Here is a 20,273-nt window from a genome sequence, read left to right on the forward strand (position 1 = left end):
GAGGAAAGAGCACCATACTTGCACGCTATCATACAGGGAACAATGCATCAAAAAAGAAACAACAACACAGTAAATCACCTGAAGCTATTTTCTCCTCAAGTTGCACAATGGAGCAAGATGATAACAGATAAAAACGGGAGTTAATCTACAGATATCTTAACCCTTTCGCTGTGTTTCGTGGTGTTCGTGGTTACATCAAATAACGTCTTGTAATCTGTTTATTATTAGACTTAGATTCTCATGGAGCATCTGTCATACCATGTGAATGGATTGTTACTATAGAAACAATAAGAAATTCGAACGGGAACATTTAATATAAACCTAAATAAAAATGTAAAAAAAAAAAAAATTCAGAAAACAAACTGTTCTCATCTATACTCGAGTTCAAGGACCTGCATATCTATTCAGAATTATTTTCTGAATGTTCCTGGCTTGGTGAAAGTTTGATTATTTCTGTCCATCGCTCTAAATTACAACCAGAGGCAAAGACGGCATTATTGTTCATTATTTAATTCCTACCGCCCACCGGCAGATGCTGTTTGAAATGAAAATGACTTTTGAGATGTTTTTCTGATGCGAGTTTCTTTTCCGCAGTTCCTTCGCTCGCTAGTTATTTGAGAGCAGAGAAATGCTTTTAAGAAGCGATATCAGCAAGCGGCTTCTCTGATATTCTCTTGCTCGGGCGATTCTTTTTGGCCGCAGATGAGATGAGGTTGCGACAACAGCACGCTGTCCTGACGCTGTTACCGTTTAGGAGCTGGTGATCAGAAAATTGAATCTAAATAAGATTCCTCATTGAAAGCCGTGTGCGGCCGTTCTACATGATAAACAGTGATCTATGCTGCAAAAGGTGATTTCTTTAAAAAAAAAAAAAAAAAAACCAACAGAAAAAAACACGATTCTACCAACTTTCCAAATCTGGCTTGTACAAATGTTTCCTTTGTTTCTGCATGCAGATTGAAAACCATGTGTTTACAAGTGTTTTATAAGGCTCCAAATGAATAGCTGTATAATATTTGTATAATATAAATTTGCGAGCAGCAGCTCGTTCTATCATTTCTGCCTCTTTTTTTTTTTTCTCACGGATTGTAAATAAATATTTTCCCATTCGGTTAGATGCTGATGACTTGAAATGCCTCTTTGGTGAAGTGTCTCTTACAGCCTGCTCAGTCTATGAGTATTTAATCACTCATTATCAGAATAACAGTCGCACACACACACACACGTCTAAATGTATTAATGTCAGCCAAGCCGTTAGAGAGCGTCTAGCAGCTTAAAAAATGATGAACGGAATCTCTTAGTAGTGCGTTATTGATGTAGCGGTACTTCTGGGATCCCATTTACTCGTATGGCTTTTTGATAAACAAATTTTAATGAGAAGGCGCTCGGTTTGTTTCTGATAGCATCTTGACGCACGCAGCTCCCGCTTGTCCTCTGAGGTGATGCTACTTGAATAAACTGTACTTATCAATAATCTAACCCGGCAGTGAGAAGTTGTTATTCTCCACATGCACCGTGAACTTATTTGATCTGATCTCAGGTATGAATCAGGATGTGTTGCGTCTGTTTACCAACCTTGAATTATGGAACAGCAAAGAATATCCTTGCTTCCACTCAATCGAGGAAGAACTTAATAGTATGCCTATAGCAAGAAGCGAAAATATACACAAGGCGGACAGATGAACCGTATGTGGACACCTGACCATCACACCTACACAATCTCTTGCCACGAAGTTGGAAGCACGTGAATGTCTAGGATTTTCCTTCATTGGAGCTCAGTCCTGTCCCCAGAGCCACACTCCAAAATCTTGTGGAAAGCCCTCCTAGAAGAGTGGAGGTCATAAAAAATGGGACCATTTCTGGAATAGGAAGTTCAACAAGCACATATGCTTTTGATTGGTTAAGTGTTCACAAACTTTTGGCCATATAGTGTATAGTGCAAAACACATCAACAAAGCAAAAACCCAACAGCCAATCAGAAAACACACACACACACACACCAACAACAGCAAAACCACAGCAGCAACAAAAACGTGGCTGCAATTTCAGAAACACAACAGCAAACTGGAAAACAAAACATTAAATCCAAATTATGAACAAAATCGCAAATTCAGAAGCAAAACCAAAAACACGAGAGCTATATTATTCACCGCTGATGGCGTGAGCTGCCATGTTGACCTTGAGGTGATATGCTGAACTCGGGATTGTGGAGACCTTCCCAACCTCCCGAGTAGGAATTGAGGAGGTTGGAAATTTCCCCGATTGCAGCATAAATGAATTAACACACTCCATTACACACTCATGCACTCATCCTTCCATCAGAGTGATTTTACGGGAATGAAATATACTCTGTTGGCGTTAATAGTCATTTAATTCTACTGTTTATATTCTATAGCTTTTCTAGACTGGGAAAATGTTAAATCTTCAATGAGTTACAATCATATTGACTTCTGCAGAGACAGAGAAGGACGTTTGTGTGGAACTTGGCTTATTGTTTTTTTCATTGTCTTTAGAAAAGCATATATTGTCTAACAGTTTTGTTGAAGATTATGCATTGACTCTTGGATATACCTGCAAAAAATGAGATTAGAATAAGCAGCAGCTCATCTCTGGCAACACTGACTCTTTCCGACATGCCCACATTCCACCCTGTGTTTATCAAGCCGATTATGGGCACAGATCTATGATTATTCTCATCTCACCCCATGCAATCCCATTCATAAAAAATAAAAAAGCGATGCTAGATCAGCAAGCCCGGTCGAAGAAATTCAATACGATCCTCTTTCTCAGACAACTGCAGCACACGCTCATCTTTCAGCTTTAGACCAGTCAGCAAAAAGGATAAATGTCACATGTTTTGTTGATGTTATTCATTTCATGATTGGGACCGAAGCAATGAAGAGAATCTTTTAACAAATGTTAAATGTGCATCATAAATCAGCGCAACTAGATCGTTGCTTCGGAATTGACCTTTCAGAAGTGCTAGTCCAGCTCTTATGGCGAATTTGTCAAAAACGAGGACGCACGTCGTAATGTGGCTAGTAACACACTATATAAGGACGTGTACAGTACTGGAAAGGGTTTGAGCATTAACTCTGAGGAAGCTGAGGCAATAACAGCTCTGGTAGTGACACATTCTCGGAAATAAAGGCCCCAAGCTGTACTTTTCCTTGTCGATAAAGTGGTAACATAAGGCTGCATGGTCCACTCCAGTAACAAGGAAAAGTACAGCTTGGTACCTTTATTTCTGAGAGTGTAGTTTGAATGATGGGTGTAATGCCTGCCACACCAACAATAATGCCCCAAACCAGCTATTTACCTGAGTTTGAGAAGATTTGGCACGTGTTCAGCATTCCAGTTCATCCTAAACGTGTATAGTGGGACTGAGGTCAGGGCTCTGTCCAGGACACTCGAGTTCTTCTTCCTCAACCTTGGCAGAACATGACTTCATGGAGCTCGCTTTTATGCACAGGGGCGTTGTCATGCTGGACGTTACGACCCGGTCTAGGTCGGGCCATGACATACAGTGAATTAACGGGTTGACGAGACTAGGATTGTGTTTGCTTTGTGTTTGTTCTCTCTCTTTTTTTTTCTTCAGTGGTTTAAACTTTGGAAGCCGACCAGGCCAAAACAATAAACAAAACTTACATTTAACTATTCGAAAAGGAACAAATTAACCTAAAAAGAAAGAAAACAAAAGTACACTTCCTTGTCTCACTCCCTAGCTAACCCAAAACCGAGAGAAAACGAATGAACATAAATGGCGCTGGCTTCCTACTAACCACGGTTAACAGTGTGCTATTTACAAAGGTGACTTTTAGGGTATGTAATTTACAAGAAAAAAAGAATATATATATATATATATATATATATATATATATATATATATATATATATATATATATATGTTTATATATATGTTTATATATATAATATATAAGGAGAAGGAGGAGTCAAAAGACACCCATCCCACCCCCGACATGGACACACGAATGGCACATAATACAAACAGAAACACGATTGAGAACGTAACATGGAACAGGTTTGGGCTCGACCTCTTAGTTCCAGAGAAGGGAAATGCAATGACATAGAGACTTGTGTGATTCTAACTATTTTTTCTAACAACAGTTTGGGGAAGGCCAAACTGAAATGGGTGTGATGATATGTCAGTTGTCTACATACCTTGTAGACCAGATAGTGTGCATCAGAAATATCCACCAATTTTAGGTTAGTAGAACGTTTCCATCTCACACTCCCAGGGTCCCTGGTTCGATCCTGAGTTTAATGTATTGTATGTGCAGAGTTTTGCATGCTCTTCCTGTATCCAGGTGGGGTTTTTCCAGTTTCTCCGGTGGAATACTGTGGGTGTCTCTAAACTGCCACAAGGTGTGAATGAATGGAGTTGCCCCATCCAGGGTGCATTTCATCTTTTGTCTGGAATTCCTGGTATAGGATCCACTGAAACTCTAACCAGGATAAAGTGCTGACTGAGTGAAAATGAATGAACGAATAGAACATTTTTTAAACATTCCCAAAGAATTTCTATGACAGTCGCAAAAAGTCTGCAGTGTTGCAATATATATATATATATATATATATATATATATATATATATATATATATATATTTTTTTTTTTTTAATTTGTAGGAATGCTAACAGCAAGATTTCTGTGTTTGTCTGTCTGGAAATACATTACAGAGTATTAAAAAGCTAACATTGATTAGGACTATTACTTTCACATTGCAGGACTATTTTTAAGAACCTGTTGAATACACTACTGAACATTCTGATAACATTCTTTGTTAGCTCTAGATACTTGTTATAGTGTAATATTTTTTACATTTCTAAGGTAGTCCCATATAGTCATAGTGCCTTATTGGTAATGCATATAATCCCTCAAAACACATCTGGAATGATGCCCTAAACAAACGGTAAAGTGTGTTTCTGGTCATTTCTACCCATTTAGAGTACTTGATTACTTTCAAATATGCTAGTTTTTTTTTTGTTAGCTCTAGCTACCATGTAATATTTCCTACATTTTTAAACCAATGTTGGAATGGATTCTTTGTTCTTATTATTTATTTTTTTTTATTTTAATTTTTATTTATTTATTTATTTTTTACCGTTCCCCCTTTTTTCGCTTTGTTTTTCTCTGCATCCGGACTCCTGCTTCAGCTGGCAGGTTTTGTATCACTATGCAAATCTTATGATAATTGTAGAGTGCTTTTGGAAATCAGTACCCTGGTGTTTCACTGCAACGAACATTATAACTGGGAAATTCATTTGGTACCACGTTGGAGACGTTGCACCTGTACTGGTTTTGATTCCGCGAAAAAAACAACAACTTTGCTTTGCACCTGTATGTTGAATGAGTCATTCTGTTGCACCTGTCAAATTGGTAAAATTGCTAACTATGTCTTTGTGTACATAGTTACCAGAGCATGAGGGTGCATTGGTTGCCAAATAATGAACGGTTTGGCTTGACAGTTGCAGTCCCTGGACTCAAAAGATGCCTCCGTTATTCCAATTCGTTTCGGCTTGCGAATGCATAGCCCCTTTATAAAACATTCTCTTTGCAGTATATGGAAGAGTTCCATTGATTTGTATTTCTTTCCTCAGAAACATATGTTTACATTCGCTGCTCCAAGGCGTGGGTGCACGACCTCATCCACAGTTTTCTGAGCGTGTAGCCCACAGGGGAGGCAAAAGTGGTTTTCTAAACGTGTTCCTCTGTGCCTCTGCTGAAGTTTGGGCCAATACTTATTTTGGGTCCTGTCCGTAATATGCCATGGATTGGATGGACCTTTCGAATGAGGAAGGTTTTTTTTTTTCTTCTTTCTTTCTTTCTTTCTTTCTTTCTTTTTTTAAGAAACTCGACCAGACAAGTCTCTGTGTAAGAAACGGTAAGAAACGGTAACATAGTCGAACGATTAACACGGTTAAAACCGAAACTACTGTTAGACCTGCTGTTATAGAAAATTAATCAGCACCTTCTGACTGGAGAATTCATCAGCCCAGTTTTTATAAAAGGCATTAAAATACTACAATACAAGTGGTTTAAAAGACAAAGTGTTGTGGGTGTCTTACCTGTCTCATCGTATGTTTGTGCTTTGTATAATGTATCAGATCAGATTCAGCACATTATCTAAATGTCAGAATAGGGTTTTTAAGTACTGAGAGAAGTGTGCAAATGCCAAAATTGTTAGAGCTTGACTAGGATGGGGGGCGAGCGACGACAACACCACAATAAAACGTTGTCTGTAATTACGGTTTAATAAAATGAATCAACTTTTAGTGTGATCTAACACGAAAAACAATACACACATTTACACACATTTACCAATTCTTCTGAAAAATCCCGAGGTTAATTAGGGGTTAGGGACTGGGATAGTGTTTGTACCTGCGCTAACGATGTTATTCTTATAAAAACAAGTGAAATCCGACCACGCCACCCTTTAGTTTGTTCGCATTCGGAAAGATTTCTGATTGCATTTCACACAGCAGCTTTGTTTTGGCTTTTTTTTTGTGTCGTTCTTGAATTAGCTCGAGGATTATTGTAGGCTATCTGACGGTAAACTGCTATATCGCAAACTGCTTGTGGTGTCCTGTCCGATTGCGGCGGTGTAACGCCGTTCTCTGTGCTCAAGGTTACAGATAAGCATTCAACACGTGACCTCTTTGTGACCCTGGTCGTAATACCTATGTGAGCCGCAGATTTAACCGCTCGCGGCAGGTACGGCGTCCCGGCTCTGTGGAAAAAAAAAAACACATTCGATTACAAAGATGATAACTGATTACCCAAGAGTGGTGTATTTTTCACAAACACTTAAAGCTACACATACACACACAAGCCACCAGACGTGATCAAACCTGACATGCCGGTGAATTGATAACACCGGCCGTTAAGAAACATGTAAACGCTTATTAATTGGATCATTGCGATGTGAGCGCTAAACTAATTGCAGCATTCTGACTCGTAATTGCCGAATGGCTGGATTCCGTTTAGAATGCTAATAGCCGAGACAGCTGGTGCACAGACGCTTTCTGTTCTTTCTTTCCTTCTCTCCCCCACCATCCTTTTGCTTATTTGGATCATCTTCCAGGACGGCATCCAACACGCAGTCGGGGTTTGTGCGCGTGCCCGAAATGTGTGTGTTTGCGTGCGGATATTTGTGTTGTTGGGTGGGCTCGTATGTGTGCGTTCTGTGAGAGAAAGAGCAAGCGTGGAGAATAAAACACTCTCTCATTATCTCCAGGCCGCAGCCTTGCTCTTCCACTGCTCCCCCAAGACCAGACAGCGGGTACGCATAATCACACAGGCCTAATTTAACCCCATTACAATAATTCATGCACATGTAGGAAAGAAAAGAAATGTTTAAAAAAAAAAAAAGGAGCCCAACCTCTGCCACTCATTACATATAATTAAATCGAGAGGAAACCGTCATGGTCACATGCCAAATTATTTCACTCTGGTCTATTTTTTTGTTTTGTCACCGTGAATCCAGTATAGCACTGATTACTGTTTTGTTAGTCTCTGGCACTTTATAGAAAGAAAAAAAAATCACAATTTCTCAATATTCATGCCAAATTGAGCCAGGTGCTTTATCTCCACAGTTCCGCCTCAGGGCAGCAGATCCAGATGCGACAGCAGCAGTACATTTTTAGCCTATTGATCTGATCTGCGAGCTTCCCGCACACCGTAAAAAGAGACCGTCGATATGTTTGTTAGAGCAAGGAGAAGAATAGGCCTCCTGGTGACTGCGAATCCCTTTGACACTTTATGGATCTTTCTTTGTCTGCCATCCTGTCTTTTTTCATTTTTTTTTTTTTTTTTTCCATTGACGGGACTTGGTGAGATGTTTTAAAAATAGCCTGGCTTCTGTTTGTTTTGTTTGTCTCAACGCATCTTTGGTAAGCACGAGTCGCTCAGCGGCTCGACTGAGCAAGTGAACTTTGCTCTCTCCTTGCTTGTGCTTCAGGGCTGATCAGCATGTGATGTGAAGTGTTTAATGAGATTTTCTTAATAAAGACATAATGAGCATGATGGTGTAACAGTGACTCTGTATCTCCTACTCATGATATTATTATTATTATTATTATTATTATTATTATTATTATTATTATTGCTGAAATGGGTCCTATTCTCACTTCAGTTTCAATGGTTTCCTCTCTCTCTCTCTCTCTCTCTCTCTCTCCTCAGTTTCAATGTTTCCCTCACTCACTTTATCTTTGGTTTTTTAGTCTCTCTCTCTCTCTCTCTCTCTCTCTCTCTCTCTCTCTCTCTCGCTGTCTCTCTCTCTCTTTCATCATGAGTCTCTTCATTGTTTTCTCTTTTTCATCCCGTCCACTCTGACACCTTCTCTCCTTTGTTTCACTTCTCTTAACCTCGCTCTCTCCTCTCTCTCTCTCTCTCTCTCTCTCTCTCACACACACACACGCACTTACACTTCTCCTCTCTCTCCTGATTATCAATGTTTCTCTGTCTCTTTACCTATTTTACTCTAGTCTATTAATGTCTACCTCTTTGTACTCCAATGTTGCTTAAATATGCCTGCCTCTCTCTCTCTCTCTCTCTCTCTCTCTCTCTCACTCTCTCTCTCTCTCTCACTCTCTCTCTCTCTTGCTGTCTCTCTCTCTCTCTCTTTCATCATGAGTCTCTTCATTGTTTTCTCGTTTTAGCTCTCTTCCCTTCCACTCTTGACACCTCTCCTTTGTTTCACTTCTCTTAACCCCTCTCTCTCTCTCTCTCTCACACACACACACACACACACACACACATACACACTTACACTTCACCTCTCTCTCCTGATTATCAATGTATCTCTGTTTCTTTACCTATTTTACTCTAGTCTATTAATGTCTGCCTCTTTGTACTCCAATGTTGCTTAAATATGCCTGCCTCTCTCTCTCTCTCTCTCTCTCTCTCTCTCTCTCTCTCTCTCATCAGTTTCAGTATTTCTCACTCCTTTTCTCTCTCCATCTCTCTCTCTTTCACATTGTCCTCCTGCCTATTCACTGATGATTTTCACTTTCTGAGATAAATCTGTTGCCACGTGTTACAGCATCTTTGTTTCTTTCACTCTGTGTCGTTTCTTTAGAGCCATGGCTACATTGCGCTTTGGGCAGAACATTATAAAGGCATCAGCTGTGTTTCTACAAACAGACCTGTCCTTCGCTCTGGTTAATCGGAAACCTGTGGTGCCTGGCCGTATCCTTTTTGTGACCTTTCGTTGCCTGCACTATTAGTGATCTGCGGTACATTGCGGTTTGTTCTTCAGCAATGTTCTTCAGCTCACAGAGCAGGTAGGATACTTGTCTTTCTCATATACACACACATGTACAAATGCACACATGCATGAGAACACTGTGTACGCTATATAGTGGTGTAGCTGTTGCTCAGCAACAGGTCTGAGTCCAGTTTGACCTTCAGATTGGTTGGTGCATATACAGATGTTTACAGAGAGGCCCTGGGAGAGAGTTCTGTCAGGGATCAAGAATAGCTGCAGAACTAAAGAAAAACAAATACGGGGCTGTATTTGGAAAAAAATCTTGAGGCACTGAATGAGTTTGTCCATAAAATTTATTCACAAAACTTTTACTGAAGAATTCATAACCTAACAGGAAGGACGGGGCCAACCCAATAGCTAGAGAAGAAGGCATGTTACATGAATGTACATCAGCAGTGACTGGTTGATGTGCTAGTGGGAGCATAAATAAAATCATAACTAACTTTGTCATATTCACTTACAATTCTTCTGTTTCATATGATGTGTAAAACTATATCACTGCTGCCATTTTGAAGACCACTGCATAACTGCTGCCATTTTGAAGATCATTGCATAACCACTGCCATTTTAAAGACCACTGCATAACCGCTGCCATTTTGAATACCACCGCATAATTACTGCCATTTTGAAGACCCCTGCATAACGGTTACCATTTCAAAGACCGTTGCATAACCATTGCCAGTTTGAAGACCACTGCATAAACACTGCCGTTTTGAAGACCACTGCATAACCGCTGCCATTTTGAAGACCACTGCATAATCACTGCCATTTTGAAGACCACTGCATAATCACTGCCATTTTGAAGACCTCTGGTTAACCGTTACAATTTCAAAGACCACTGCATAACCATTTCCATTTTGAAGACCACTGCATAACCGTTACCATTTCAGAGACCACTGCATAACCATTGCCAGTTTGAAGACCACTGCATAACCGCTGCCGTTTTGAAGACCACTCCATAATCACTGCCATTTTGAAGACCACTGCATAACCGCTGCCATTTTGAAGACCACTGCATAATCACTGCCATTTTGAAGACCGCTGTATATCCATTGTAATTTAGAAGACCACTGCATAACCGCTGCCATTTTGAAGACCACTGCATAACCGCTGCCGTTTTGAAGACCACTGCATAATGGCTTCCGCTTTGAAGACCATTGCATAACCGCTGCCATTTTGAAGACCACTACATAACCATTGCCATTTTGAAGACCACTGCATAACCGCTGCCATTTTGAAGACCACTGCATAACCGCTGCCATTTTGAAGACCACTGCATAACCGCTGCCATTTTGAAGACCTCTGCATAACCACTGCCATTTAGAAGACCACCGCATAACCGCTGCCGTTTTGAAGACCACTGCCTAACCGCTGCCATTTTGAAGACCACTGCATAACCACTGCCGTTTTGAAGACCACTGTATAACCGCTGCCATTTTGAAGACCACTGCAAAACCGCTGCCATTTTGAAGACCACTGCATTACCGCTGCTGTTTTGAAGACCACTGCATAACCGCTGCTATTTTGAAGACCACTGCCTAACCGCTGCTATTTTGAAGACCACTGCTTAACCGCTGCCATTTTGAAGACCACTGCATAATCACTGCCATTTTGAAGACCTCTGGTTAACCGTTACAATTTCAAAGACCACTGCATAACCATTTCCATTTTGAAGACCACTGCATAACCGCTGCCATTTTGAAGACCACTGCATAACCACTGCCATTTTGAAGACCTCTGCATAACCACTGCCATTTAGAAGACCACTGCATAACCGCTGCCATTTTGAAGACCACTGCCTAACCGCTGCCATTTTGAAGACCGATGCATAACCACTGCCGTTTTGAAGACCACTGTATAACCGCTGCCATTTTGAAGACCACTGCAAAACCGCTGCCATTTTGAAGACCACTGCATTACCGCTGCTGTTTTGAAGACCACTGCATAACCCCTGCCATTTTGAAGACCTCTGCATAACCACTGCCATTTTGAAGACCACTGCTTAACCGCTGCCATTTTGAAGACCACTGCATAATCACTGCCATTTTGAAGACCTCTGGTTAACCGTTACAATTTCAAAGACCACTGCATAACCATTTCCATTTTGAAGACCACTGCATAACCGCTGCCATTTTGAAGACCGCTGCATAACCGTTACCATTTCAAAGACCACTGCATAACCATTTCCAGTTGGAAGACCACTGCATAACCACTGCCGTTTTGAAGACCACTGCATATCCGCTGCCGTTTTGAAGACCACTCCAAAATCACTGCCATTTTGAAGACCACTGCATAACCGCTGCCGTTTTGAAGACCACTGCCTAACCGCTGCCATTTTAAACACCACTGCATAACCGCTGCCATTTTGAAGACCACGGCATAACTGCTGCCATTTTGAAGACCACCACATAACTGCTGCCATTTAAAAGATCACTTCAAGTGCTTCAAGCAGAAGCAAAGCAGATCCTTCCTGTCATGCTAACTCAAAGCTATGTTAGCTAGTTAGCTACAACTAGGACAACTGTCAAGACTACTGGGAAATCTGTCTCAGCATCAAGAATTGCTAACATTCACAAAAGTTAGTTAGTAAAACCCAATCCAGTCAAACACAAATTTGGTAAGTTAAAAAATAAAATTTTGGCTAATTGTCAAAATATACATGCCATGACAAGATTTTAATTTAATCTACATTTTATCTAGAGTATGGATTTACCCAGCCATATTGTGTATTTGGTTAAACTTGAGAGTAACCATGAATTTGTGAACATCTAAAAGAATATTGATTAAATTGTCAGAAAGCGTGTGGTTTGGATAAGGTTTTGATGTGTAACAGGACGCTCAGAATATATTCTGAGTTCATATACATTTTGCTCATATGGTGGAGATGTCAAACCCTTGATTAATTCTTCTAGGAGGTAAAGTGACAGCCGCAGCATCCATGCAATATGGATGATACATTATTAAAGCTTGTTGTCATTAAATATTTCAGATGAACTCCAGTGTGCCATTAAATGCCTGTAGCAGCCAGTTAGGATTGTTTGTGATTATGTCTTAATGACCTAGGAGTTCTCTGGGCTATCTCTTATTTTGTGCAGGTTTAGGACTAGAATGATTTTGGAATTATTGAAAATTAGGATAAATGTGCCTATTGTTTTAAGTTTCCCTAAATCAGTTAGAAGCTTCTTTTAGCCTTAAGGTTCTTTGTAAATACATCCTTAGATTAGTTTATACGTCTTCGAGACTTTCATAGCAAAACACGAAAGCCCTTCGAGAAATGTATAAGGAATACAAAGTGCCTCGAATCACCATTTGTACCTGTACCTGTCTGCCTGCCTGAAACAAAATGCTGATTTTTTGTCTATTAATCTTATTGCTCAAGGTGCTAATGTAAACCTTGCATATATTAGCATGATTTCCAGCACTGATTTGTTTGAATAATATACTGGGTTTTTTTTTTCTTTTTTTTTTGGAATAATAATCAGTTCATAGGTATTGTCTGAGAGATGTTCAAGCGCTGATCTAGCTTATGTAAGCCCTCCTCATTTAGATTAGGTGCATATGGAAATAGAGTTCTCACTGTATTGTAAGTCATTGCTATACACTCCTAAAGGCTCGAAGGCGTGCAGCGTTCTGGAGCCATGAGGAATACATTAGCATCCTTTAGACAAATCTAAGATTCTGAGAACTGTTTCTTTCTGCTAAACCCCATAATCATTGAGATGTTAAAGGGCAAGGCTAGGATGTACAGATGCAAGTGAGAGAGAGAGAGAGAGAGAGAGAGGGAGAGAGAGAGAGAGAGAGTTATGTGAAGTATAAGCATAAACGTCTTCGCCTCCAGAGTAAATATTTTTGACAAAGTGGTGGCTCTGGTGTTGGTTCAGGGATCCAGCTAAACTTGTCGCTGTATCTTAAATATTCCAGTTGGTGCAGGATGTTGACTGAAAGCATTTCTCTTTATATGAATCAGCAAACTGTCGCTTCACTGTCATAGTTCTCATGTAGTGTTATGACAAAAATGACTCCTACAACACTCATACGACCATTAATGGTGTTCTGAATGATTGGCAAAATTCAGAATGGATGCTTTCTTACCGAGCAAAAAGCAAAAAGATAATGTATTAATTAATTCTAACAAAACGCACTTGAACTTAAGTGTCTGTATGAATGTGAGTCACCATGCAGGAGGCATATAAGTGTGTTTTTAAAAAAAAAACCCAAAAAACAAATCTGAATTCTCTTCATTAGCCAAATATTTACAGTACATAGAATAATCAGAACATTCAACATATATGCAACAACATGCAGCATACATGATATGTTACATGCTTATAAAATTACCAATACAATGCCAATCAGTCCAGTATGAAATCCAGTACGTAATGTACATGTATATGTTCTTATTTGGTACTCATTGATACCGATACTGAAATGGGTAAACTACTTATTATTAAGGAGCATCAGGAAACATTTTATTTGCTTTGTTTATTAGCTGCTCACATGTGCTGCTAGAAGGGATCTCTATGCTATATTTATGTTTACGTTGTTATGCTCAGTGCTCGCAGAACTGAACTGCTCTCTGTCACTCGCTTCACTGGTCCGTGCTCGCGGATACCCTTTGTGTACATGCAATTCACAGATCAATTTTAATGACCATGCTGTCTATTAAAGATACTGTTTAGAGACCATAAATGTTTTATCAGATTACTTTTGTTTACTTGATTTGATTGCCATTGAGAAAGACATCCAGATCGCGGTCATTTCATGTCACTTCATGTCTGTGCTTTGAGCGCTTCCTCCGGGTACTCCGGTTTCCCCCCCAGTGTTGTAGGCTGATTGGCATTTCCAAAATGTCCGTAGTGTACGAATGGATGTGTGAGTGTGTGTGTGCAAATTGTGCCCTGTGATGGATTGGCACTCCATACAGGGTGTCCCACGCCTTGTGCTTCGAGTACCCGGTTCAGAGTATAGGCTCCATGCCCCCCCATCCTGTGTAGGACAATCGTTACAGCAAATGGATGGATGGATGGATCACATCAGTACCAGTATCTGTGTTCATGCACCCTCAATAGTCAGAATCCACTCTTAAGTTCTGAACTCGGACCAGTTCAAAACTAGAAACTGTGGGAAAAAGAAAAAAAAGAATAGAATTATTAATGCAAAGATAGCTCTGATTTTGCAAAGAAGCGTCATATAAATATAAACAGCTGAATACAAAAGGTTTGTTTCTCCCATTGTTTCTGTGTGGGAAAATACAGAACTGTATGTCTGTTTTACAACTGACAAAAAATAATGCGTTGTCTGTGACTCATACAACAAGACAATTCAAAATTAACTGATAAGATGTTTTTCAGTGACCTGGTTTAAATAAAGCAGTATGTCTAGCTGACTTACAACTGAGAGGGTCCAAAATCTTCTCAGAGGATGTAAGTCTATACGTAGTCTATATTTTTGCACCGCGTTATATTGGTTCTCTGTGTCGGTATAACGAAAGAGCAGTCAGGAGATTTGTAGGTATGTATGTGTCTCCGTACTGTTTCAGTGTCTCACTGAACTGTATTACCTGCACTAAGCATGTGGTGATTTCAATCAAACCAGCTACTGTGTTCTCATATCCGGATATTCGACCACTCTGGCTGCTATCGGACTCCTGAAGCTCATTTGAATGCCCTTCTGATTCCTTAGAAACACACTGCAATGGAATGGATCGAGTTCTTTATAGGGAAGAGAAGATGATTGGCTTTGCATGACATGGTTCGAGTTGGTATGCATCTCGGCACAGTCTGAATTCATGCTGTAGGACCGGAAAGATTCAGTATAACTTGTTTTCTCCGTTCAATCTCTTTCAAATTTGGCTATAGAGTAAAGTTTAATAAATCTGACTTTAAAACACACACCCACATGGTACTGTACCAACGTATGGCTTTCTAAGGAGCTTATTCAGTGTTTCTCTGTAAAGAAGCCTTTGTGAATCGACGCAGTCCTTACTGAACTCTTCAATGATGCAGTTAGATAAGGGTTGAGCTCAGCTTTGGATGCAGAACTATATGAGTGCAGTCATAAGATTTCAATGGAAAGCATCAGCAGTAAAAAAAAAAAAAAAAATATTAATATGATAAGCAAACAATAAAGAAAGAAGTCAATTCTCACAACACGTCAGTTACAAGAGTGGTCTCTTGACACAATCCCTGAGTGCCATTTGAACGTAAAATTCATATACTAGCTTCCAGGCAACAGTAATCAACAGTCAGATTCATTTGACAATAAGTGTCTATTCATCTTGTTAATTTACCCACAAATCCATTATGGGATCCATGCCGCAACAGAACGCTTAAGTAAACACTATAAAATCCCCGTCGGAACGTTTTACCAGCCTATGTATCACCTATATGGGACAAGCACTCTCTCGTATCAGCAAAGGCAATAGCCTAGTCAAGATGGTGCTCAATACAGATGCCGCTCAAATGGCCCTGTTTTGGAAATATATGAGACGTTCAGGACAGTTACTTAAGATTTGGCTTGTACAGCGCTCACACCCGCCTCCCAGGTAGAGTTCATCCTGTCGCATAGTCCTAGCTCTGTGCCAAAACGAAAGAAATAGTAATCAGAATGTCTTCAGGAGCAGATCTGAGAGAAGTCTAGCAAATGAGACAAAATCATGTGTACAGAGGAAAACAGCTGCAGGGGATGGTTGTACTGGTTTTATTTTCAACAGCTAAAAAGGTTGAAGGATCAATTTTTTTAGAGAGCACTTTACATCCGTTGCACAAAACCCAGAATATTTTTTAGCTTTTGGGTTTGTTTTTTTTTTTTTGTATGAAAAAGAAACCAGTAGACTATCCAAATGATGGTCCACGTGTCATGTTTCGCTTTCAATGATCCTACCAAGTGTTCAAAGCACACATATAACCAAAGCAGTTGTTACAGGAATGGATCTATTAAACTCTGAGGACCAGTGAACAGCAGATCTCCAGATCTCACAAAATTTCTAGCCCAAATACATTTAAAAAAAAAAAAAAAACCTCTGAAACTAGCCCCCCAAAAAAAGCTCAGGTGGTGTAAAAGGAAAGGAATTATTTGTCTACTTTCCACCAGTCTTTGTGTAGGAACCGAGTTCACCATGGTGCGCGCATTTCTTTGCAGCATCTGCAATTTTTTTGTATCTTTATCCACTCGATAATTTACTTTTCCCTGCAGCAGTCTTACAACTGCTCAGGTGGTAGAGCGGGTTGTGCACTAATCGTAGGGTTGGCGGTTCGATTCCCGGCCCACGTGACTCCACATACCGAAGTGTCCTTGGGCAAGACACTGAACCCCAAGTTGTTCCCTTGGCAAGTTTTCGCCTTGCGTGGCAGCTCTGCTACCATTGGTGTGTGAGTGTGTGTGTGTGAATGGGTGAATGAGAACCAGTGTAAAGGGCTTTGGTAGAACCGCTAAGGTTAAAAAAGCGCTATATAAGTGCAGACCATTTACCGTTTACAACAGAAATGGTTCATAGATGCTGTTTGTTTGCCATAGCTGGCGTTTGATTCGATTTAATTCCGATTATTTTCTTTAATACAACATTTTGGTGGGCACGGACTATTTTTAAACTAGCACAAAAAACCCGACACCCACGAACTTGCTTTTTCCACCTGCAGCCCTGTTCCAAAGTGAGCCTGATTTAATGTTAATTTTACAGTAGATTTATAATTGTATAACCCTCTGGGTAACCGTGATGAATAACATAGGAAGTGGTGCTTATTTACAATTTATTTTCCTTTTACTTTCTCTATAGAAAGTGTTCAGGGATTGATTTATTCAACATTACTTTTCTGTCTGGGTGGCCGTCATAGACTATGCATGCTAGTTTCGTTTATGCTAATTAGGCCAGTGGTACAATGGAGGGAAGACCTCTCTCTGTCTCATTTTCTGCCTACCAGAATCATCATCTCTCACAGAAAATATTTGAGGTACACATTTTTTTTGTTAAGTTAGCCACACATCAAAGCAACAGTAATTAGCATAAAAACTAAAGCATTAGCCACACCGGGTAAAATTGTCCACTGAAGCAATACTCCTCCTGTGAGAGCTATTTTCACCTGAGGATGTGGGGGACAGAAAGGCCACTTAAAATGAACTATTAATAGATATTTTCCAACTACTTATTAATATGGATATTTATGTATAAGTAGCTAATGCAGCTCTAAAAACGGACATGCTACTGAGCGGACATTTAATGACTCATAACGCTCATTACATTTTGTTCTGCCAATGTGAACTTTTTCTCCTTCCCTGAACATGTGTTCTTCAAAATCCTTTATATGTATATTCATATTCATTCATGATCAAGCCAAAGCAGAGGATCCAAGCCTGATATCCAGATCCCATCCTAGCTACTGAATTAGTCGGTGATTCTTTTTTCATCGTTTCTGAGATGATTCCTTGCTTTGAAAGACGACATAGTAATTACATTTATAACTTAAGTTGACTTTCAGTGAAAGTACAATGATGATGACTGGAATGGTAGAAATTCCTCTCATGGCTTACCACCAAAGAAAGCAAATTGTATCTGAAAGGAGTAACTATAGCAATGATTTCGAAAAGGCAAAATAAATAAATAAGAGAAAGAATGAAACTCTAAAAGTCTTGTCGTTTGATTAATCATCTCTCCACTGAATGCATTAATCTCTCCAATACTCCAAATAGCAGATTGCTAGAGAGCTAGTAATCCTATTAAAATTCATAATTAGCAGTGTGCTCTGTTCTTCCTGTGCTAGAAAGTGGAGGGAGGGAACATTCACAATTAATTCCAAAACAATTCCTCTCATTATCACTCCATCTTTCAAGGCACAGAAGCCGGCAGGAGCGCGACATGGGATTACCGTGGCAGGGTAGTGTGTTTAGTGTTTGGAGTGTTTGGGGAACAGTGTGGTGTCACCATGGTAAATGTCAACAGCGGGCGAGGCTTTTTCACCGTCCGTCCACTCCACAGGAGGAGACAGAAATCATGGATAACAAGGCACATGAAGGGAGTTCAATCACTAAGGGTTAAACAGTGGCCTCTGCTGTTTATATCCAGTGGAGACCATGATCTTTTGTCTATCTCTCTATCCTGCTGATTGACCTTATACACCTTATACTGTAGATGCATTTCTCCACGTTAATCTGATGAGGAATTTCCACTTATATGAACGTAATGTTGTTGCTGTTTAATTTCATACAACATACTGTATGTTAGTTGTCAGAAAAGGAATGCTAAATGGTAACCCCAGTCCTAATTCCATGCCCTAATCCCAGTCTCTCATTCCAGATCCTAATCCCAGCTCAACCACCAGACCCTGATTATAACCCCCAATTCTCTGTCCATAGTCTCAGCCCCTAACTTAACCCCTAATGCCAGCCTCTAATTCCAGTCCAAACACCGGTCCCTAATCTCAAGCCGTTAGTCTCAGCCCCTAATCTTAACCCCCTAATCCCAGCTTCTAATTCCAGTCCAAATCCCAGCCCCTAATCTCAAATCCCTACTCTCAGCCCCTAATCTTAACCCCCTAATCCCAGTATCTAATTCCAGTCCAAATCCCAGCCCCTAAATCTCAAGTTCCTACTCTCAGCCCTAATCCCAGCCTCTAACATTAACCTTCAAATCCTTTCACAAATTTATAAACGTACAACCCCAATTCCAAAAAAGTTGGGACGCTGTGTAAAACGTAAATAAAAAAAAAATGCAATGATTTGCAAAATATCATCAAATCAAATGATCATCTAATTGCGAAGACTATGAATATCTCATCATCTACAGTATATAATATCATCAAAGGATTCTGAAAATCTGGAGAAATCTCTGTGCGCAAGGGACCAGTGTGAAAATCAATATTGCATGCCCGTGATCTTCGGTCCATCAGATTTCATTCAGATCATTGCATTCTGTTTTTATTTATATTTCATACAGCATCCCAACTTTTTTGGAATCGGAGTTGTACGACTGGCGTTAGCCAATTCCATGTTTTTTCCCCTCAGTTTCCTGGTTAACCTTTGTCAGTTCTTGGCTTGTGCTGTGTTTTGGGTGGAGATATTTATCTTCTTGTTTGTGCTGGAGCTTGTTGATATCGGTCTCTTTGCAGAACCAAAGCCCTTTACCGCCCTTGTTTACTCGAGCTTTTTTATGATGTGCAAATGAGGAGCTACATTGTGTGATTTAAAGATATTCACCGTAGCGTCCCGTTAGTTGCATTGTTTACTGCGTTGGCTCTCCATTTCAGCAAACAGGTGCGGTTAAACAGTGTTTATGCATCAACACGTGCAGCTTTTTGTACAATGTGTATTGTTTGTGGATTTGATTTGATAGTTGTCTCTTTGCTTTGGTTGTGTTGGCATTTTTGTTTCTTAGATATGTTTGTGTTTGGATGTGCAGTGGACCCTGTGATGCTGATGTGTGTATTGTGTAGTAGCCCCTCCCAATATCCCCCTTTCCCTAAAGCGTATTTGCTCCAGTGTTCGCTGAGCTTCCCCTCCTTTTTTCCTCCCCGCATTCTTTCACCCCAGACGTCCCTCTGCTGCATGGATCACTGTGCTTTTGTGCCTGGAACCAGATGGGGGGAGAAATCAGGTCATTGGATATATGAAGCTGTAGGAATCAATTGTTTTTTTTTTTTTTTTGGGTTGCTGTGTGGGAGTGGAGTGGAGTGGAGCGGAGTGGAGTGGAGCTTCAGCAGTGGGCACTGCTACGCATTATCATGCCCACTCACAGTGTGCCCTCGCTGGGTTAGGGCAGACCTGGATTCATGGAGAAAGGACGACGTTAGAGAAGTTCATCTGTCTTTCTGTCCGAGTTGAACAATATTATCTGTGTAACACTTTCATAGCAGGCTTTGTCACAAAGCTCAAGCTATTGGACAATCCATTGGCGACACTGCCAAGAGAGAAAACTGGCCATGATATAATAAAGACAAGACCTTGAGAAAAAGCACGTCTCCAAAGGGACGCTCATTTTTCCTCCGCCTGGCACA

General features: G+C 40.2%; 1 protein-coding gene across 1 annotated transcript in view; it reads left to right on the forward strand.

The window, feature by feature from the left end:
- The window catches only part of fhit (fragile histidine triad diadenosine triphosphatase), a 270,103-nt gene that overhangs the window by 83,334 nt on the left and 166,496 nt on the right, over window positions 1-20,273 (forward strand). Inside the window, exon 3 of the mRNA XM_053652728.1 lies at window positions 9,102-9,209. Within this exon, the coding sequence (XP_053508703.1) occupies window positions 9,104-9,209 (106 nt within the window). The 5' untranslated portion in view covers window positions 9,102-9,103. The remainder of the gene's footprint in view (window positions 1-9,101; window positions 9,210-20,273) is intronic.

The sequence above is a fragment of the Ictalurus furcatus genome, chromosome 21 (genome assembly GCF_023375685.1).
Source record: "Ictalurus furcatus strain D&B chromosome 21, Billie_1.0, whole genome shotgun sequence".
Classification (NCBI taxonomy): Eukaryota; Metazoa; Chordata; class Actinopteri; order Siluriformes; family Ictaluridae; genus Ictalurus; species Ictalurus furcatus.